The 21,528-nt window shown below is 41.3% G+C and overlaps 1 protein-coding gene across 3 annotated transcripts in view; it reads left to right on the forward strand.

Moving 5' to 3' along the window:
* Positions 1-21,528, forward strand: part of Fam120a (family with sequence similarity 120A) — a 105,619-nt gene that overhangs the window by 30,436 nt on the left and 53,655 nt on the right. For all 3 annotated transcript variants that reach the window (XM_052728173.1, XM_052728176.1, XM_052728175.1), the window contains exons 4-5: positions 19,320-19,448; positions 20,353-20,449. In XM_052728173.1, the coding sequence (XP_052584133.1) occupies positions 19,320-19,448; positions 20,353-20,449 (226 nt within the window). The remainder of the gene's footprint in view (positions 1-19,319; positions 19,449-20,352; positions 20,450-21,528) is intronic.

Genomic DNA, 21,528 nt, shown 5'->3' on the forward strand with positions numbered 1-21,528 from the left:
TTTTCAGTCACTCTTCCTCCCTCCCTTCTTTTCTTTTCTTTTCTTCTTTTTTTTCTTCTCTTTTTTTATTTAAGACAGGGTCTCACCATGTAACCTTGACTGGTCTGGAATTTGCTATTTAGACCAGGATGGCCTTGAACTTAAAAATATCCATACCTCTCTCTGCCTCCCAGTTGCTGGATTGTGCACTTTCTCAGTGGCTTTTCAAGTCATATACAATTAGGATCTTGGCTTTGAGGTCCTTTGCTTCAGTCTTGGAGGCCCAGTGGCTGGGTTGGCCCTGTTAATGGGGACCCTGATAATGGCAGAAAGAAAGTAACCTGTGGCAGGGTAGGTGACTTGAGGGTTGGTCAGACTCCCAAACCTGAGGCTGTATGTGAGTTCATTGGCTGTAAAAGGAGAGTATGCCATTTACCTGGAGTGGCTGGATATACTTGGGGAATACCCTATTTTTAAGTACAGAGCAATCCTCACTGTAATCTTCTGGTGGAAGAAAATGCTCTTAGTATATAATATTTTAGTCTTAGTTATGTAATTGTGAAGAACCTTTCTGTACTGACTTACAGTAATGAACGTCAGATCAATGTGCCTTGGCCTGCCAAAGCGGCTTCTGCTGGACATCCTACCGTGCCCACTTGGTTGGTCTTGGTGGGGCAGAGTGTTCTCTTAAGTTAGCCTCAGGCCTTGAAGTGTGTGCGCTACCATTGCCTTTGTGGCGATGCCCCTGACCCTGCTTCCCTTGTGCCCTGGGGATAGTTAGGCCACTTTGCCTGGGTATGAAGATTGGTGACTGGCCTCACACAACCCAGCCCTTGCAAGTGTTCTGCAGAGGTGTGTGAGGCTGCAACATTAGCCTGGCGTAGGGCCCTGGCCACAGTCACACCCTAAAAGTTATTTTTCCAAGTGTGTTTTGTGGGTTTTATATTATTCTATGATTTTTATGTCCTTACCAGATACAGGAATTTTGTTTTAATTTTTAAAAAGTCTTATCAATGTTGCTAGCTTTAAAAAATATATAAATTTCTTCTTGTTGCTGATTTTCCAGAATTTGCAGTTTCTGGAATGATTTACTATCCCTCATCTCTTGTGTGTGTGTGTGTGTGTGTGTGTGTGTGTGTGTGTGTGTGTGTGTGTGTGTGTGTGTATGTGTGTGTGTGTGTGTGTGTGTGTAATGATGCTTACTGTCCAGTGTCACTAACCTCAGTGGTGGTGGTGCTGGACCTTGTCTTTGGAAAGGTGGCAGCAGGGGCCCAGTAAGCTGATGATGCTGTGTGGAGCCAGCCTCCCTCCAGGAGGAGCAGCAAAATTCCAGTGTTTAGAGGCTTCTTTTGTGTCAGATGAGTACTGGAGCTAGATTGGTGGACTAGTGGCTTTATTGTTCTGGAATGCTCTCTAAAATTCAGTTGGATATAAATTCAGTAAATACGTGTTTTGCTTTTTGTCCTAGCACAAAGGGACAGTTTTGTCTCCATGAATCTTCTAGGGAAGGAATCCTGCCTGTATGTTAGTGTCAAGCTGAAGTTAGCACAATGCATCCTTTACCTTCAGTCAGTCTCTGGCTCAGTAAGAGCAAAGAAACAATGTCTGAGATGTGAGTACTTCTGGACTCTGGAGAAAACAATGGTAGGGACTGAAAGGCAAATAAACTGAACATTCTTCCTTCTTTGCCTGTAAAAAAAAACAACAGAAACAAAACATTGTCTGAATAGAGGAGAAAAAAAATGTAGTCGCCTAACTTGAGGTGGTTTGACTACACATTTGCTCTTATTAGTTGATCTTTATGATTTTTCTATTTCTTTTAACATTTTTACCCTCCAGACTCCAAATGGTAGAGAAAAGTGTAATGTGGAAATGAAAGCCACCTAAAATCCTGCTCTAGAGAAGAGAATTGCCTTTAGCATGTTTGTGTATCTGCTACTGTTTAGCATTGAGTTATGGCCATGATGTATATTAGCTAGGCATTTGTGCTGTTGGTTTGTTTGTTTTGAGACAGGGTCTTGCTGTGTAGTCCTGGCTGGCCTGGAACTCAGCACAGTCCTCCTGCCTCTGCCCCACAGGTGCTGGCCTAGCTACATGTTCTCAGTGGTTAATATGAACCCCGAGAACCTAGATTTAGTATGAAATTTATTCTTTGCTCATTTTTAATTTACCCATTGAATTGTTAAGTGGAATGCTTTTAAGTACATGACAACTCAAAGGCTTTCTGTTTCCTAAAAATCAGTGTGGGAAATGTGCAGCTCTAAGGAATTCGCTGCAGTCTGTTGGGACTCAGGCGTAGCTTTCTGCCCAAACTTTTTAGGTTAGGATGGGCTTCCCCTCATAGTGATAGGAAGAGAGGGACTTGCTCTTCCATGGAGAGAGTGAGGACCTCATGAGGCAACTGCTCAGACTTAGTGATAGGTCTGTGATAGGGTTGGGGATGGAGTGTGGTGCTTCTGAGAACCCTGGAGCAAGGCAGGAGGACAGGCGCAGAGGGAGGCTCCAGGCCGGTGTTTGTACCTTCTGTGCTCACCATGCAGTGCTCTAGCTTCATTTGAAATGGCAGTGTAGTTAGTGGCAGTATTTCATGTCCTGGCTCGAGTCCATAGCTTTGACTCTGTTCCAAACAGGGTGGGCTCCAGTGCTACCTGCTCAGCACTCACCTTACTCTGAAAGTCGGAACGGTGTTGGGGTGCAGTGACATTCAGTGCTGCTTTCTAATCTCTGTCCCTGACAACCCCTCACCCTGAGCAGATGGCCGGCCAGCACTGTTGTTACACTACATCCATACATTGGAGGCTCCAGGGCAGTTCTTTGTTCCCTAGAGAATATCACTTGTTAAGACTAGACCACAGGTCAGGGGATATAGTCAGTATAGAGTGCTTCTATCCTTAACACTGTGTGGGTATGTCGATTAGTACAGACATGGTTTTTCAAGACTACACTTAGGTCAGAAGCGGAGAGTGTACCAGCCCAGCTTTGTGTGCTTACTGGCTTCTTCAAGGCTCTGAGATAGGCCTTGTCCAAGTTGGCCTCTTGAAACTAGCCTTTTCCCCAGTGAGACATTGTCCTTCCCGTGGGCTGTGTTTAATATGGTTTCTATATAGGATCCCCCCCCCCACCCCCCCCCCGTCCCTTTCTTACTTGCCCAGGCTCAGGCACAGCTGACTCCCATCTCCAATTCTACAGTAGCCCAATCTTCCCATCAGTAACTGCTGTATTAAGATGTATCACTCACATACGATCAAATCCAGGACTTTGTACATGTTAAGGGTTTTAACATTCAAAGCTGTGAAACCATCATAGAATATTTTTGTTATGCCAAAAATTATGTACTTATTAATATACCCCAGTTCCTTGATAATAAACTCTGTCGCTTCATTATGAATAGAATCAGACACTGTACCATTCTTTATTTGGTTGCTTTCACTTGATGTAATGCTTTCAGGGTCTGCTGATACTGTGGCATGTCTTAGCACCACATTCCTTCCTGGGCCTGGAGGACATCCCATTGTATGTTTATGCCACATTTTGTTTGCTTGTCAGTCTATGGACTTTTATGTTGTTTATGCTTCCTGGTGATTTTAAATTCTATTATAAGCTGTTGGTGGCACATGCCTTCAATCTTGGGAAACAGAGGCAGGCAGATTTCTGTGAGTTCCCAGAACAGCCAGAACTAAACAGAGAAACCCTGTCTCAAAAAACAAAAACAAAAGATTTTTAAAAAATTAAATAAATTCTATTATGAACACATTGGCACACTTTTTTATACATTTCTTCATTTCTCCATAGTGTCTGGGCTGTGTGCTGTTTAGTGTTTTGAGAGTTCATCACACCATTTATGCTGTGTAGTGGCTACACAATTTCTCTCCCCCCAGCAGTATGTGGAGGGTTGGATTTCTGCATGTCCTTACGAGCAATTGTTACTGTCTGTTCTTGTGTTTAGTCCCTAGTGCTTAATGAGGTCTTCATTTTGCTTTCAAGTTGACTTTCTCTAATAACTAATGATGCACATCTTTTCCTATGCCCATTGGCCATTTCCCTGCCTCCTTTGGGTGGTCTACTTGGATCCGTTGCCTATTTTTAAATTGAGTTATTTATCTTCATCAAATTAAAACAGATTTTAATATATTCAGATGCAATTTTTCCGTTAGATACAAGATTTGCAAATGTTTTGTGTGTTTTTGATTTTTGAAACAGAGTGAGTCAAGTTAGCTTCAAGCTTCCCATCCTCCAGCCTCCACCCTCTCACGTGCTAGGATTTTAGATATGTACCTGCATGCTGAGCCTGCTGTTGCCTTTTTCTCCGTCTCAGTGGCCTCCTGTTAATTTCCACATCACTAGCTTGGTTACATTTCGTCATTTGCCCTATTCCCACCTCCTAAGCCCTTGAGCCTCAGTGTGCCTTAGTTTAGTGCAGACATCTGAGTTGCACCCTAGGTCCTCTTGTATTCTACTGCAGCCTCCTGTCTCTAGAGCCAAAGTTTCCATGTAATGACTTAATTTCAAATAATTAATAATTCTAATAATATAATTCTTTCTGCTACCATGACATTTTACCTCCAGTACTGAAACAAGAACACCCAGGGAGCTCCTGATAAGCATCATGCACCCGCTACCCCTACATCATCCATCTTACCTTCCTACCATGCTCCATCCTGGAGGGTATAATGACTCTGCTCTTAAAGAACAGGTGGATGTCATTGTGGAGACATGGTCTAAATTAAAGAAAGAGCCTATGAGCCCATTGTCAAAAATGTCCTTTCTAATCACAATTGCAGCAAGAATTTCTGTATACATTGATTTAAAAATGCATATGGAACTTTAAAGGACTGAAAATAACAACTACCATTCCCTTCACCCTTTTTTCTCTTGTGTTAGGGTCTAAGCCCAGGACCTTGAGCATATCGACAGACAGTCCTCTACCACTGAGCCATTTCCCCAGCCCCAAATACAATTATCAATATGAAGAACAAAGTAGGGTGACTTAATACTGTCACGTTTGAAGACTAAAGCTACCACTGTCAGCCAGGATGAACACATAGATCAGTGGAACGAAACAGTCCAGAAATAGCACATATATATTGTCAGTTATTTTCATCAGAAATTCCAAGGTAATGTGGCGATACTATATTCCCCAAAATATTGTGCACCCTAATAAACTTATCTGAGGTAAGAGAACAGAACAGCCACTAGATATAGAGGCCAGAAAATGGTGGCACACACGCCTTTAATCCTAGCATTCCAGAGGCAGAGATCCGCCTGGATCTCTGTGAGTTCAAGGCCACACTGGAAACAGCCAGGGGTGGTAACAAGAGCCTTTAATCCCAGGAAGTGATGGCAGAAAGCAGAAAGGTATATAAGGCGTGAAAACCAGGAACTAGGTTGGTTAAGCTTTTAGGCTTTTGAGCAACAGTTCAGCTGAGATTCATTCTGGATGAGGACTCAGAGGCTTCCAGTCTGAGGAAACAGGATCAGCTGAGGAATTGGCAAGGTGAGGTGGCTGTGTCTTGTTCTGCTTCTCTGATCTTCCAGCGTTCACCCCAATACCTGGCTTCGGGTTTGTTTTTATTAATAAGACCATTTAAGATTCGTGCTACAAGGTAACTTTACAACGAATGAATATCCATGTGCAAAATAGAATTTAACATTAGAAGAAAGTAGCAGGGCAGTGATGGTTCACATCTTTAATCCCAGCACTTGGGAGGCAGAGGCAGGCGGATCTCTGTGAGTTTTGAGACTAGCCTGGTCTACAGAGCGAGATACAGGACCATGAGGATTGTTACACAGAGAAAACCTGTCTCGAAACAAACAAACAAAGAAACAAACAAACAAAAACAAAAAGCAAACAACAACAAAAAAAACCAACCCCAAAATTAGAAGAAAATCTTTATGAGTTCCATAGACTTAGTTAAGAGATGAAAAACAACCCCTCTAAGAGAAACTGTTTGCAAAATAGAATGTGTCTAATAAAAGATTTACTTCCATGATACATGGGGATTGACACAAGTGTCAGATAACCCAGTAAGACAGTAGGTAGGCACAGGTTTGGGTCAGTCATTTTACAGAATGCTCAAAGGGTACACAAGAGGTACTGCAATGTTAAAAGCAGTTATGGCCACTTCTAACCTAGTATGGTGGGCTAAATGAAGGTGAGTGGGGACAGTGTCAAGCAGTTGCAGCTCTGCTGCTGTGGAGTGTGGCATCGGAAGAACAGTCACTTTGAGGGCAGTATGGTGGTTTCTTGTAAGTCCGACATATCCTGTGCATCCCAGCGGTCTCATTCCTGAGCACTTATACTGGAGAAATAAAAACACCGCGTTCACACAGACTCCTACCTGAATGTCCATAGCAGCTTTATTACTGCCTCAGCCTAGAGATAATTCTTACTGAAAGATGATGGGTGGATAAAGAGCTACCAAAAGAGCACAGTTAGGTCTTGGTAATATACACAGATCCCAACAGTGTTATCTGTAGACCCAGAGGAAATAGATGTGCTGCACTCTTGTGAATCTGTGGAGAAGACTACTGCAGTGACAGGAAGCAGGTCAGTCGTAGGCTAGGTTGCTTTGGGATTGGCCTAGAAGCTTTCAGACTAGTCAAAGTAGTAGGACTGAAGTGTCTTGTCAAATACAAATACTTAATGTAAAACTTGAAATATGGATGTTATTACATAATCTCTTATAGCACGTTTTAATATTTCCCCAAACAAAACACCAAAGGAATACCTAGCAGCAAGAGAATTGGTACAAAACTGCAATCCCTTTAAACAAACACGTGGCATTATTTTAATTTTGCTTCATGCATTCAGTATTGGATTTTTAAAACTGTTAGGTTTTCTGAACACCTTTGTAAGAAAATGTTTAAAGTCACAAACTTGTTTCCCATGGAACGAGTATACCGTGCAGTACAGCACTGTGGCATCAAGTGTGCCCGTCTTCCACTTTCATACCAACTTAAGCAGTTTAGAGAGCACTTAGTTAGCAATTTTATTCAAGCCAGATATCTAGCCGATTTGTGTGGATTGGGAAAAACTTGTGTAATGAATTGTGCTCCTCATCCACATACCTATATACACACAGAATCTGGTGAGCCACAAAGCTGTTTACTGTTTCACGGGTTTCAATTTGTAAACAGCTGTTTTCCAATTCCTGCCTATATGATAAAAAGTATGCAAATGGCTAAAAATCATGTATTCTAGATGAGGAGAAATGCCTGGTATGAATGTTGCTTAAAGTAAAACATTTTTCTGAACCCCAAGTGCCGACATTTCCTTGTGTTTCTCTTCTTTAACTGAGTCTCATACAGCTTCCAGGCTGAGGGCACCCATTTTTTGTGATAAACAGTTTGGTGTATAAATGTGCTCCTTTGTTTTGTGGCCATCCTAATGTTGAAGTTCTTTTTCCTTAAGATGCAGCATGGATATGTGTAGATGTATCCAACCTTCTTATTAAATAAGAAACACAGAACCAATGCAAAGAAGAAAGCCAAGAGGTCAGAGCTAAGAGCTAAAACCTTACCCTTCCTCCTGCGGTGGTCCTACCTCTCCGAACCAGAGCTACCCCTGTGTTAAAGTCTTTATATAGAGTTCCTGTCCTGCCTTCTCATTGGTTGTAAACCCAACCACATGACCGCCTCCTCACAGCCTGTCTGTATAGGCCTCCAGGTTTTCCATGATTGGTATTAAGATTAAAGGCATGTGTATCCAATAATGGCTGTATCCCTGAACACACAGAGACTTACCCAGCTCTGCATACCAAGTGCTGGAATTACAAGCGTAAGCTACTACTGCCCTGCTTTCCTATGGCTTGCTAATAGCTCTGACCCCCGGGCAACTTTATTTATTAACATACAAATAACATTTTAATACAAATAAAATATCACCATATTTCCCCTTTTCTATTTTAATAAAAAGGAAAAAAAGAAAAAGCTTATAACTAATATAAGAAAAACTATATACAAAAGTACAATAACTATATACAATATATACAAGTAATAAATACCTAAACAATGTCTAGTCCATTTGTATTTGACAAATTCAGAGAAAATAATTTCATTATCTATCCTATTTTGATAAGTCCAAAATGTATCCTAATTAATCTTCAACTATAACTAACCAACCTTCAACTATAACTAACTAATCTTCAACTCCCTCAGAGACCCAAGAAGGAAATAATATTAGCTAACAAAAATAAAAACAGGAAGTGCATGCAAGCAACTTCCAAAAAATTTGTGAGTTGACAGAAACAGCCAGCTGTCTGGACAGTCACCTGAGGTTTCTCTGAAGTGCTGGGGCATCATCTTCAGCCTATAGGCTTAGCATATCTGACAGACTCATTTGTGAAGTAGGATGTACACAAGGTCAACAGTTCAACCTCACATTGAGTGAAAGTAGTCCATGTACCAGAAACACCTGAATTCCACTAGTGTCGTGTCATGATTCAGGATTTTAAATTCTGGAAATTGTTGATGGTTTTTTAATTCAGCTGTTCATTCTTCTTGGCTGTGTATATATGGCTTCATCTCAGCATCCCATTCTTCTCCATATCCCTCTATCAAATGCCAGTCTACTATTGAGAGGCGTGAGCTTAGTTACTCTTCAAGAATAACTGTTTCAGCTGCTGTTCCATTGCACATCAGAGGCCATCGGCCCACTGCCTGTTCAGCTGCCTTCGAAGAAAAGGGCACTGTACCTTTTCCAAATTGCGAAGGCCACTTCAGGGATGGTGCCATATTGTCCTGGCCTCTGAAGATGCCTTTTGATAAAGCCATAACCACACTTGTTTTGGCAAGAATCAGTAGTCCTTTGTTTCATGTCCTGTCTGTTCATTTTGTCAGCAGTTGATTCGAGGATACTTTGTTGTCCAGTGGCTAACTTTTGCCACAATGAAAGCTAACTCCATATACAGTTTCTTCAATGCCCATATTTTCTCTGAAGTAGATTGGTACTGCCAGGAGCCGACATGTCTCATAGTCATAACAAAAAAGAAAAATTTTCTAAGTTATTAAAACATTTTAAATGCCATATTCTGTAGATCTCTGAAGGGTTTGAAGATATCCTGTCTATCTAAAATATATCTACTCAATCTTGAAAACATACCTAATATAACTACAAGTTCTATTATAATGTCTAACTACTAACTTTCATTTCTTTATATCCTAATAGTTGGTAATAACATTCAAGGATCAGAAAATTGCATTACATTGTTAGATGAACGGTTCAATTAAAAAATATATATAACATTTTCTAACAATATCAATTTCAATATATATAATTTGTATACAATATAAAACAATCCAATCCAATGTATTTACATTTTTCTTTTCTTTCTTTTTTTTTAATAAGAACCTTAAATCTAATCTCCTTTGCTTAGCCTTTTTCCTAACCCTTGACAACAACTTGTAACCAACCCCCCTAATCAATGAAAATTATCCCAGACCCAAAACCCATTAAAAGACCAAAAAAAACCAACCGCCCCACACCACCTCTTTGGGAATATGGGCGTCGTATTCTTGAAATTGCTTCCTGCTGGGTATGGGCGAAGGTATCTTTATCCTGAAAGAAAAATTTTAGGTTAATTGTCAAATTCTAGGAAAGGTAAATATATCCTTCGTTATCCAGTCTGTGTATAATGCCAAAATTCAGGGTTTATCTCAAATCCTTATTCAAGTAGTCTTTGAGACTGGATCATCTCAGCTAGCTCTCTCAAAATTGCTCTGAGCACTTTGTAGTTCAAAGCTGATCTGTAGATGATGTTTGTCAGCTTAGTGATGTTATTATTGTCCACGTGGAATTGTTGTTGTTGTGGGGCCCCATCTTCTTCCTGGAGACTTCAGTTGATGTTAGGCCTGACCGTGATTTCCTGCAAAAAACTGATAAGAGACTCGAACACAAAGACTATATATGCGACTTTTTAGAATTAGTACACTATATGACCATTTATATCTTAACAAAGTTTAAAATGTATATATATCTATATATATTAATCTTGTAAATTTTGATATACAATTCATACTTTAAGAAAAGTTTAAAGAATCAGAATAGAATCAAAGAGTTGAGATTAGTAATAGAATAGTCCCTTAATTAATTTGGCTTTTCTCCTGTCCCATAGCAGAAGATGGCTCTTTTATTCTGGCATGATACAGGGAGTTTGCATTTTCCTTTTAACAACATGCTTGAGTTTAAAGAAGGAGAGAGCCATTCTCCAACTCCAAAGTCAGCTTTAAATTTTAATTGAACTGGGACTATTAGAAGTTAAATAGTGTTAAATCTTTAAAGAAAAGCAGAAACAAACATTTAGGAAGACATAAAATTTTTTTTAGATAACATACCCATACGCCATTTCACTCTGTTTCTTAGGATAGATGATTTGTCCCTTTTCTTCAGTTGTCTCATTTGTCCAGTGTTCTTCAAATTCCTTAACCTTCATTCTCCTAAAAGACAAAAACAAAAACCTTTCCCCAAGGTTTTTTGGGGATGTTCCTTTTTGACAAGTTATCTGATTAAATGAAAAGGCATGTGTTACTGGTGTAAGTTAGTTTAAATTGGATGTTTACGATAGTTGATGAACTATCACCTCCTCTAATAAAGAGGTCTCTCTTGTTCAAATTGAACCTTTATCAATTTTGATGGTACCCACAGCTTATCTTCTCCTGTAGAAATAAAAGCAAAACCTCGTCCCCAACGTAACACATATCCTGGTTTCCATTCTGAGGTCAGCACATCCTTAAAGTATATAGGTTGATTTAATTCTGTAGTTTTTTCTATTATCCAATGTCTCTGCAGCTGTTGTTCCTTTCTCATTGGCATTGAGAAAATTCAAAGTTAATAGAGCATTATGTAGTCTATTTCTGGGGGTTTTTGTTACTCCTTTTTGTTTATTTAGCATATCCTTTAGAGTTCTGTTTGATCTTTCTATAACTGCTTGACCTGTAGGATTATGTGGTATACCTGTAACATGGTTTATATTATAATAAGCAAAAAACTGTTTCATTTTAACAGAGACATATGATGGAGCATTATCAGTTTTGATTTGTGCAGGTATACCCATAATGGCCATAACTTCTAGCAAATGAGTGATTACAGAATCAGCTTTTTCAGAACTCAAAGCAGTTGCCCATTGAAATCCTGAATAAGTATCGATAGTGTGGTGTACATATTTCAGTTTTCCAAATTCTGCAAAGTGAAACACGTCCATCTGCCAGATTTCATTCCTCTGAGTACCCTTTGGGTTACATCCTGCTGGTAATGGTGTTTGATTGTAGAAGGAACAAGTAGGACATTTCTTTACTATTTCTTTGGCTTGTTGCCAGGTTATGGAAAAATCCTTTTTTAAACCTTTACTATTTACATGATGTTTTTTATGAAATTCTGAGGCCTCCAGCACATTTCCTATCAATAATTTATCAATCTCATCATTGCCTTGTGCTAGAGGGCCTGGCAGACCAGTATGGGATCGGATGTGAGTTATATATAAAGGATGACTCCTTTTTCTGATTGTATCTTGTAATTGAATAAATAATGAAGTTAATTCTGAAGCATCGTGGATAAATTCTGCAGTCTCAATATGTAATACTACTCTTTCAGCATACTGAGAGTCAGTTACTATATTGAGAGGTTCTGAAAAATCCATTAATACCAACAGAATAGCATACAATTCTGATTTTTGAACTGAATTATAAGGACTTCGAACCACTTTACTTACATTTTCTGATTTGTAACCTGCCTTTCCTTGTTTGTTGGCATCTGTATAAAATGTACGAACTCCAGATATGGGTTTTTTCCTCACAATTTGAGGCAAGATCCAATCAGCTCTCTTTATAAGATCAATTCTATTGCTTTTGGGATATTTGCTGTTAATTTCTCCCAAAAAATTACTACAAGCTTTTTGCCAAGCTTCATTTTCTATCCATAATTTTTCAATGTCCTCCTTAGTTAAAGGTACGACAATTTCTGCTGGGTCTATTCCTGCTAATTGACGAAGTCTCAATTTTCCTTTCCAAATCAAGTCAGAGATTTTTTCCACATAAGTTTTTAATTTTTTATTTGGTTTATTTGGTAAAAATATCCATTCCAATATAATACCTTCTCTTTGCATTAATATTCCTGTTGGGGAATGCCTAGAAGGTAAAATAACCAAAATGCAATCCAGCTTTGGATCAATACGATCTACGTGCCCTTCATGTACTTTCTTTTCTACCAAGGCCAATTCTTTCTCAGCTTCAGGTGATAATTCTCTTGGACTATTTAAGTCCTTATCACCTTCTAAGGTTTTAAACAAATTATTCAGTTCTTCATTTTTTACCCCAACAATAGTTCTTAGATGAGAAATGTCTCCAAATAATCTTTGAAAGTCATTAAGAGTCTGTAGTCGATCTCTCCTAATTTGCACTTTTTGAGGTCTAATTTTTTTTTTTTTTTTTTTTTTTTTGGTTTTTTGAGACAGGGTTTCTCTGTGTAGCTTTGCGCCTTTCCTGGAACTCACTTGGTAGTCCAGGCTGGCCTCGAACTCACAGAGATCCGCCTGGCTCTGCCTCCCGAGTGCTGGGATTAAAGGCGTGCGCCACCACCGCCCGGCGAGGTCTAATTTTTTGAAGTTCTATTTTATATCCTAAATAATTAATAGAATCTCCTCTTTGTACCTTTTCTGAAGCAATTTGTAATCCCCAGCAAGGCAAAATTTTCTTTACTTTTTCAAACATTCTTTCTAAAGTATCTGCATTTGAATCAGCTAATAAAATGTCATCCATATAATGATAAATTATAGATTTAGGAAATTTTTTATGTACCACTTCTAATGGCTGTTGTACAAAATATTGGCACAAAGTTGGGCTATTCAACATTCCCTGTGGGAGAACCCTCCATTGAAATCTTTTAACCGGTTGAGAATTATTGTAAGTAGGCACTGTGAAAGCAAATCTTTCTCTGTCTTTTTCTTGTAAGGGTATTGAAAAGAAACAGTCTTTTAAATCAATAACTATGAGAGGCCATCCTTTTGGTAATAGAGTAGGCAAAGGAATTCCAGACTGTAAAGAGCCCATTGGCTGAATTACTTTGTTAATTGCTCTAAGGTCTGTTACCATTCTCCATTTACCAGATTTTTTTTTTTATAACAAATACAGGAGAATTCCAAGGGCTGGTTGATTCTTCAATATGATGAGCATTTAACTGTTCTTCCACCAGCTCTTGTAAAGCCTGGAGTTTCTCTGTTGTTAAAGGCCATTGCTGAACCCATACAGGCTTATCTGTTGACCATTTTAAAGGTAGAGCTGTTAGTGTTTTTGGAAGATTATCAGTTGTTGTGCCCTGTTCTTGTATGACATGGATGGCTGGTGAGCACTCATTAGAATAATATCTTTTAATATTTCTCTCAGAAACATGTACTAATATATGATTTGTTTCTGAGATTGGAGGGATATTAATCTGAGTATTCCATTGTTGTAACAAGTCTCGACCCCACAGGTTCATAGCTATGTTAGCCATATATGGTTTTAATTTTCCTTTCTGTCCTTCTGGACCTATACATTCAAGCCATCTTGCACTTTGTTTCACTCTAGATAATGTCCCAATTCCTAAGAGTTGAATGTTTACCTCCTGAAGAGGCCAAGTTGGATGCCAAAATTCTGGTGCAATTATGGTAATGTCAGCACCTGTGTCTACCAGACCAGACAACAAAACACCATTTATTTTTATTGTTAGTTTTGGTCTTTGTTCATTAATAGAAGTTTGCCAAAAATTTTTCTTTATGTTTTTTCCTGTATTTCCTATTTTCTCTGTTTCATCATCTCGACTAACATGATTTATTCCAATAGACATTTGGTTATTTAGTTGCTTTGAGTAGGGGTTTCCTCTACAACTGCAGGAAAGGTTTGAACTGGATTTACTGTGGGGGCCTGCCTGAGGCCCCTCTGGGAGTTTCCTTTTTTTTTTTTTTTTTTTTGCAAAGAAGAAAGCCAAGAGGTCAGAGCTAAGAGCTAAAACCTTACCCTTCCTCCTGCGGTGGTCCTACCTCTCCGAACCAGAGCTACCCCTGTGTTAAAGTCTTTATATAGAGTTCCTGTCCTGCCTTCTCATTGGTTGTAAACCCAACCACATGACCGCCTCCTCACAGCCTGTCTGTATAGGCCTCCAGGTTTTCCATGATTGGTATTAAGATTAAAGGCATGTGTATCCAATAATGGCTGTATCCCTGAACACACAGAGACTTACCCAGCTCTGCCTACCAAGTGCTGGAATTACAAGCGTAAGCTACTACTGCCCTGCTTTCCTATGGCTTGCTAATAGCTCTGACCCCCGGGCAACTTTATTTATTAACATACAAATAACATTTTAATACAAATAAAATATCACCATAGATATGAGTGATGGTCTGGTGGCATGTTGCAGGACCTAAATGATGGATGGCATTCTGTTTGAGTGTACATTGTGAGTTCTCATACATAGGGTAAATGGGCATCCACAGTTGTTTAAAGGTAAAAGTAAACAAAGAACATTTTTGAAGAAGAATTTTGAAGTGATGAGGATTGGTGACACACACTTGTAATTCTGAAACTCAGGAGGCTGAGGCAGCAAGAACATGAGTTGGAGGCTAGACAAGGCTATGTATTGAGAGGGCTGGATAGCAAATTTCAGGTTAGCCTGAGCCGCCTTGTGAGATCCTGTCTCAAAAAGCGGGGTGGAAGAAATGTTACCCAACATAAAAGTACATATAGTTGGGTAAGTGTCCATTTTCTTTGTCTTAATACACACACACACACACACACACACACACACACACACACACACACAAATCCTATTCTGGATGAGATGTTGAGACCACTTAGAATTGAGGCAGTGTCTGTCTACTAGTGGAGTGCAGTGCTGTGACTGACCTCATGAAGAAAGTGTGCCTGATTAAAACAAAATTGCCGTGTCAGTGTCTGACATATCAGAAATAGTGTATTGGTTTCCCCTCGGTTTTTGTGGAAAGCAGCTTGCCTATAAGCTCCCTGTGCAGTGGGAGCTATCTGGGGAGACTGGCCTGAACCTCACCCCTGCACAGAAGCATTAAAGACTGCTAAGTTAGCTGGGCGGTGGTGGCGCACGCCTTTAATCCCAGCACTCGGGAGGCAGAGGCAGGCGTATCTCTGTGAGTTCGAGGCCAGCCTGGTCTACAGAGCGAGATCCAGGAAAGGTGCAAAGCTACACAGAGAAACCCTGTCTCGAAAAACAAAACAAAAACAAAAACAACAACAACAAAAAAAGACTGCTAAGTTATCCTTTCTAATGATGAGTTTTAGAAAGCGTTGGGGGGTGGGGGTAGTTGTTTATTTTTTTGTCAATGATATTCCATGAGTCTTCGGTTATAATGAAAATATCTGAATACTGTGTTGTGGTGGGCTTAACCTAACAACTGGAATATAATATAGTGACATTAGTTAAGTGAATTTAGAGCTCTACAGTATAGTCAAGACTGGAGCTACAGGATTATACGCAGTGAATAAATGCTTCTGTAACAGGTGCCATTGGTATTTTGTCTTATCTGGAAGAGATTGTTTACTTTGTGCTTTGTCGGTATAGTGTATTGTTTCTTCTTAACTTCCTTAAGATGTCCCTTGAAATAACTGACCAAAATCAGTGATTGTAAAGAATCAGCATCTCTGGCTGTAGAGCCCTCTCCCTTCCAAGATCCTACGAAGAACCCCATGGTCTAGTCGCTAGAGACTGCCTTGATTTCCTGTGGTGTGAGTACCATCCTTCACTGGCTACCACCTTATGGATATCTCTACACCCACTCCAAGGAAGACTAAAGCAGCCCTGGGACTGTCAGCTGTTTGGTGGTATAGCTGAACCTCAAATGGCATGTATTGGTGAAATTATTAAGGCCACTCCACGTAGTTAAAAGGAAAGTTTATTGGTGGCGTAACTTACAAATGAAGGGATAGGTAGGTCGCAGGGTCTGGGGAAGGTGTATCGCAGTCCACTGCTCTGCTTGGTCAACCTCCACCGTCCAGAGTCCAGGAACAGAAAGAGCTGGCCCATCTGGATCTCGGGTCTTCCGGGTTCTCCCTTGGCCCCACCTTGTAGGGCGTGACAGTTAGTTGGAACTTCCAGATCAAAGCTGGAATGGCTACCCACTACAGGCATGGACATAGTGTTTGTAGAGATTAGATACCTGCCCTGGGAACAGGCTAGGAAATGCAGCCAGTGCCCACATCACCGACCCAGCCCTGGTGCTGGGTCTCCTGGAGAATTTTTTTAATTCAAATTAAATGTATTCTTTACTTTTCTATTGCTATGATAGAATGCTTTGACAAAAAGCAACTTTGGGGGAGAAAGGGATTATTTTGACTTATAGTTCCAGAGAGGATAGAGTCCATCATGGTGTGGAAGGCATGGCAGCAAGAACATGAGGCTGGCTGATCATATTTCAGTTATACGTGGGCAGCAGAGAGAGAACAAACGGGAGGTGTAGTGAGGCTGTAAAATCGAGCCTTTTCCCGGTGATAATACTTCTCTTAGTAAGACTCCACCTCCTAAGGGTCTGTAACCTTTCAAAACAGGACTACAGCTGGGGACCAAGTGTTTAAACGTGTGTGTGGTGTGTGTGTGTGTGTGTGTGTGTGTGTGTGTGTGTGTGTGTGTGTGTGTAGGGAGGGGGCATTTCATATTCAGAGGTCAAAGGACAGAGCTTATGTTCATTGGCATGAGGGAATGGAATGTCTTGTCTGCTGATTCATTGACCATAATCTGTCATTTGGGGCTACTCTGGCAGGTCACTGATTCCAGTGTGGTGGTTCTGTGTTATAGCTACCTGTCACAGATGTATGGAAGATCATAGCACAAAGTTTTCAGTAGAAAACGGTTCATTTTGGGAAAACAGTGCTCAAAGTGAAAATTCATATTGGGAGATTCCTCACCCCCTTCCCCAGACAGAGTTTCTCTGTGTATCTTTGGCTGCCCTGGAACTCTGTAGACCAGGCTAGCCTTGAACTCAGAGATCCTCCTGTCTCTGCCTCCTGAATGCTGGGATTAAAGGTGTGTGCAACCACCACCCAGCTTACATGAAAATTTTATGCTTAGGTAATTATCATTTTTACCAAAATAACATTACCTATTATTTAATTTTTTTTTCCGGGAAGCACAGGGTGGGTAAAACCCTGTGGATCTTTTATACCTCCCTCCTTTTTTGAACAAAGCAGTGATCTACAGTAAAATTCTTCCCAATTTCATGATTGTGAACTTGATCATAAACAGTTTTTAATGAAGCAGAAATCATTTATACTCTCCTCAGAAGCAGAATAATTGTTTCCAACTTCAGAGCTGCTGGAGTTTTTTTGACGTTTGTTTTTCCTAACCTTATATTTTAAGCTAAAATTAAAAAATGGAACTAAGAATAGACGGTTGTTGCTCGGGCCACCTAAAAGATTTTGGGAATGCTTACTGCACCATCTGTTCAGATCAGGACTCTTGAGGCATCAGCCTCGGTGGAGTGACAGCAAGGAGGTCACAGGCTCCAGCCATAGGCTGCCTTTGCTTTGAAAAAGCAATCAAGAAGCCATTTTATAGCCAGTGACTTCTGTTCTTGCCATCTTGAGTTACTGTCTTTTAATGTATATAGCCACCCAAATAACCAGCGTTTCAGATACTGTGTAAGCATGGGGAGATAGTCATTAGTGGTGCATCTAGTATTTGAGTGGCCAGCTAGCCACAAACACCTGTTTGAACCTGTGGATTATAGGTTGAAGCCAGGCCATCAGGACACTCCCCAACCCCTCAGCCCACATCCTGCCCTTTCTGATGGGACACTCATTGAGAGCAAGGTGCCCAAGTGTCTGTTAGCAGGAACATGAGCGTGAGGTGGTTCCGGGTTAGCTCAGGATTTCTGTCCTGACCTCACCTCTCTGGCTGCTGGGGTGACCCCATACTTGCCTTGTCCTGGGCTTGTTGAAACATCCCAAAGGAGGCAGAGCACAGCCCCTTCTACCTAGAGCAATTTCGAGCACGTTCACCCTTCTGCGTGTCTTCTGGGAGCATGAGTGGCAGTAGTCTTTTGCCACACACACAGAGGGGCTTTAGGCTTCTAGGAATGTGCTGATGGTCAACATCAGGAAACACTTCAGTCACACTCAGGGAGCCCTCATGGTATTTTCCCTAACCAGAGTCTACAAACCAAATGAAGAGTGCTGCTCTTATGGGTGAAAAACAGTGATCCACATGGAAAATTCCACGTGTTTTAAGGGGGAAAAATACATTGCCTTTTTTTTAAAAAGGGAAATTTAATGTAGCTTTGGGCATCTGGAAATTTGCATAGTAATCTCAAAGTATGAATGCATGTATTTTCCATTTTATTTATTAAGGTTAAACTTTTCTTAAATCATTACCCTCCCTATACACACACCTCTGGTCTAAAAAAAAAAAAACAAAAAGACCACGAACATTATCTCAGTGTTAGAGAGCCTAGAAGTTTAAGTGGGTCTCACTGGGCTAAAGTCAAGCTCTAACAGGCCTGTGTTCATCTGCAGTCTCCAGAGAGAATTCTCCCTGGCCTTTCCAGCACCTGCTTACATTCCTTGGCTTTTGGCTCCTTCTCTGTCATCAAAACCAGCAATGGCAGGTCTTGTCTTTCTCATGCCGCCTCTCAGACACTGTGCCCCCCATGGAGGACCCTGTGATTACACTTTGCCATCCACACAGTCTAAGACAAGACTTTATTTTCAGGTGAGCCAGTTGGCAACCTCTCCTGTCCTGCCACACCACAGTGTATGTTGCAGGTTCTGGATAGCAGAATGGAGATAGTCGTGGCAGCCGCCATTGCTGTGCCTACCCTTTCTAATACTAACCCACCTTCTGCTGGTAGGAGCTGTTCTTGGGTAACGAGAGACCCCACTCTCATTATTGGATGTTAGACTACAGTCTCTAGTCCTCTTTTTTCAAGTGTGTCTTTAGTGCACTGACAGTGCTACCAGTGTTGTCAAGTTCATACGTAAATGTGGTGGGTGTAGGCACTTGGTAACTGAGTTCATCCTTCAAGTTTCAGAGAGCCTTGGGTGCAGGTTCAAAGGTCACACTATGTTGGCCTAACCTGTTAATACAGAAAGGAAGCTAATGGCTTCTAGTGGAGCTGTTCAGTTTGTGGGGTGTAGAACGCTGAGTGATGAAAGCCCAGCCATGCTCTTTCAGCCTCACAGGGTAGAGCCAGCTATTCTTAGAGGAGCCCAGGCCAGGATCTCATGGGTAGGAGGTATGCAGGTCCTAGCAGGGGTCCAGTAGGCACCCTTTGGAGTGTCTGGGCCCTGCATGCAGACTTACCCATCCCCGAGGCTCCTGCCTGCTGCTGATATGTGCATTTGTCCTCCAGGTCCGAGCCCACCAGCTGGTCTTGCCACCCTGTGATGTAGTGATCAAAGCCGTTGCTGACTATGTCCGCAGCATTCACGACACCTCTGACCTGGATGCCATAGCTAAAGATGTTTTTCAGCATTCACAGGTAACAGCGCAAATTGGAAGAACTGGGCTTTGCATGGGTTGTGCTCAGGGGGATAGGCTGGAAGGCTGTGCTTGGGATAGGACGCTGTAGGCCGTGGGTCAGAGGATTAGTGTGCCCAGTATGTCTTGCAGCAGCAAGTGGTCTCAGCCATGTCACCTTGCTTGTCAGGTGAACAGGAGGGAGTTAGTGTAGTGATGCCAGGGTCTGTGGTGCTCTGTGCTCATAAGATGTGTGTGCCAGGTGATTGTTTTTGTTTTTGTTTTTTGTTTATTGTTTTTTTTCTTCTGAGCCAGGGTCTTTCGTATAGCCCTGGCTGGCTTTGGATTCACAGCAATCCACCTGCCTCTGCCTCCTCAGTCCTGGGACTGAAGTTATGCATCATCATGCCTGGCTCATGCCAGAGTTTTCAAAAGATAAACTGCATGTTGGTCAGATGGCATTGTAGATTGACGATTAGACTTTCTGTTTTGGGAAATAAAGAATGTAGACAAGTCAGCTCAGTAGAGCAGATGAGGATTGAGATGCCGAGGCTCTGCCTGAAGAGCCTAAGCCATGCTCATGTTATCCCTCCAGTCTATGCCATCCATCCCACAGCAGGTGGTGGGCTTGGCGGTGTGGGGAGAGTGTCAGAGACCAAACAGAGTTGGTCAGAGAAGCCATAGAAACAGTACCCATCCCTGATGCCAGCTGAGAAGTCTTACTTTCTGACCACATTGCTTTACATTTCATTAGTTTTTGTTTGAAAGTTTGGTAATAATCTCTTGTGTTTGATCGAAGGTTTTTATATCATTCTCCATTCTGATCTAACCTGAAAGGTTACAAATTATTCATGTGCTGAATTATGATAAAAATGTTCATACATATGACCAGTGGCATGACTAAGGCTTTCCTACATCTCTCTCAGTCTAGAACAGATGACAAAGTCATTCGATTTAAGAGAGCAGTTGGGTATTACTCAGCGAGTAGCAAGCCTATGCCATTTCATCCACCACATTACTTAGGTAAGTAAACAAAGCCTCCGTGTGATTGCCATTAACTGTGTAAATCCTGAGATTTCATTATTCTCCAGCAGATTTTATATGTTTATCTTACTTATTATTTTGAGACAAGGTCTCAGTATGAAGACCAGGCTGTCCTTGAACTCAGAGAAGTCTGCCTGCCTCTGCCCCTGTATACTGGGATTAAAGATATACACACCACATATGGCAGCTTTGTTCTTTGAAAGTCTGATTTTCTGCACTTGTACAAGTGTGGCCCACTTTCTTAGTGGTTCCTAAGAGGGAATGTATAGACTTGGAAGGGAAAAATAGAGGCCGGGGACAGGCTGGCAGGTCACATCAGGGACGAGTCTCCTGAGGACACAGACAGTGCTATAGATTGACAGGAGCTCCTGTTGTGCTGCTGTCGTTGCTGCTTTTCTCTTCCTCCTCCTCTTCCTCCTCCTCTTCCTCTCCCTCCAGAGCCATTGTTTTTCCTTGCAGAAGGGCAGGTTCAACGTAGAGATAAGAAAGTCTAAGAAGCGGCACCAAGGCCTGTTGGTGTCGTTTGTTCATGGCAACTGTTAGCAAAAATAGAACGTTCCTTAGATGTATGTGGGAATTATACTTTCCAAAAGTTCTTTTTATCTGTTTGTTGTGTGTGTGTGGGGGGCGGGGGCGGGGCGGGGCACATGTGTGCCACAGTTGGAGAGACAGTTCTTTCCTAACGGGAGAGCTCAGACTTAAGTTGTCAGGTTTGTGTGGAAAGCACTGTTACCCAGACCCGAAGAGCTGTTCTTTGTGCAGGATTCAAGTATGATTCTGTCAGTGTGTTAGGCACTGGGAACTCAGAGCAGAGATACTGGGCTTGGCATGACAGGTGGGAGGGGAGCAAGTCAGTGTACCTGTCAGACACTGTGGCTGAGGGAGATGGGATTAAAGGGCTAGGGGAGCCTGGCCATCTGTTCACCCAGCCTCTCTCTCTCCTGATACTCTTTTTACTCAGTTGTATACTGTGCAATTCACTTTTCTCAGAGTAGTCAGAGTAATCTTTCAAAATATGACATACTACACTTAAATCCCTGCTGGCTCCATCACACTTG

Source organism: Peromyscus californicus, unplaced genomic scaffold (genome assembly GCF_007827085.1).
Source record: "Peromyscus californicus insignis strain IS unplaced genomic scaffold, ASM782708v3 Scaffold_8__1_contigs__length_139910024, whole genome shotgun sequence".
Taxonomy (NCBI): domain Eukaryota; kingdom Metazoa; phylum Chordata; class Mammalia; order Rodentia; family Cricetidae; genus Peromyscus; species Peromyscus californicus.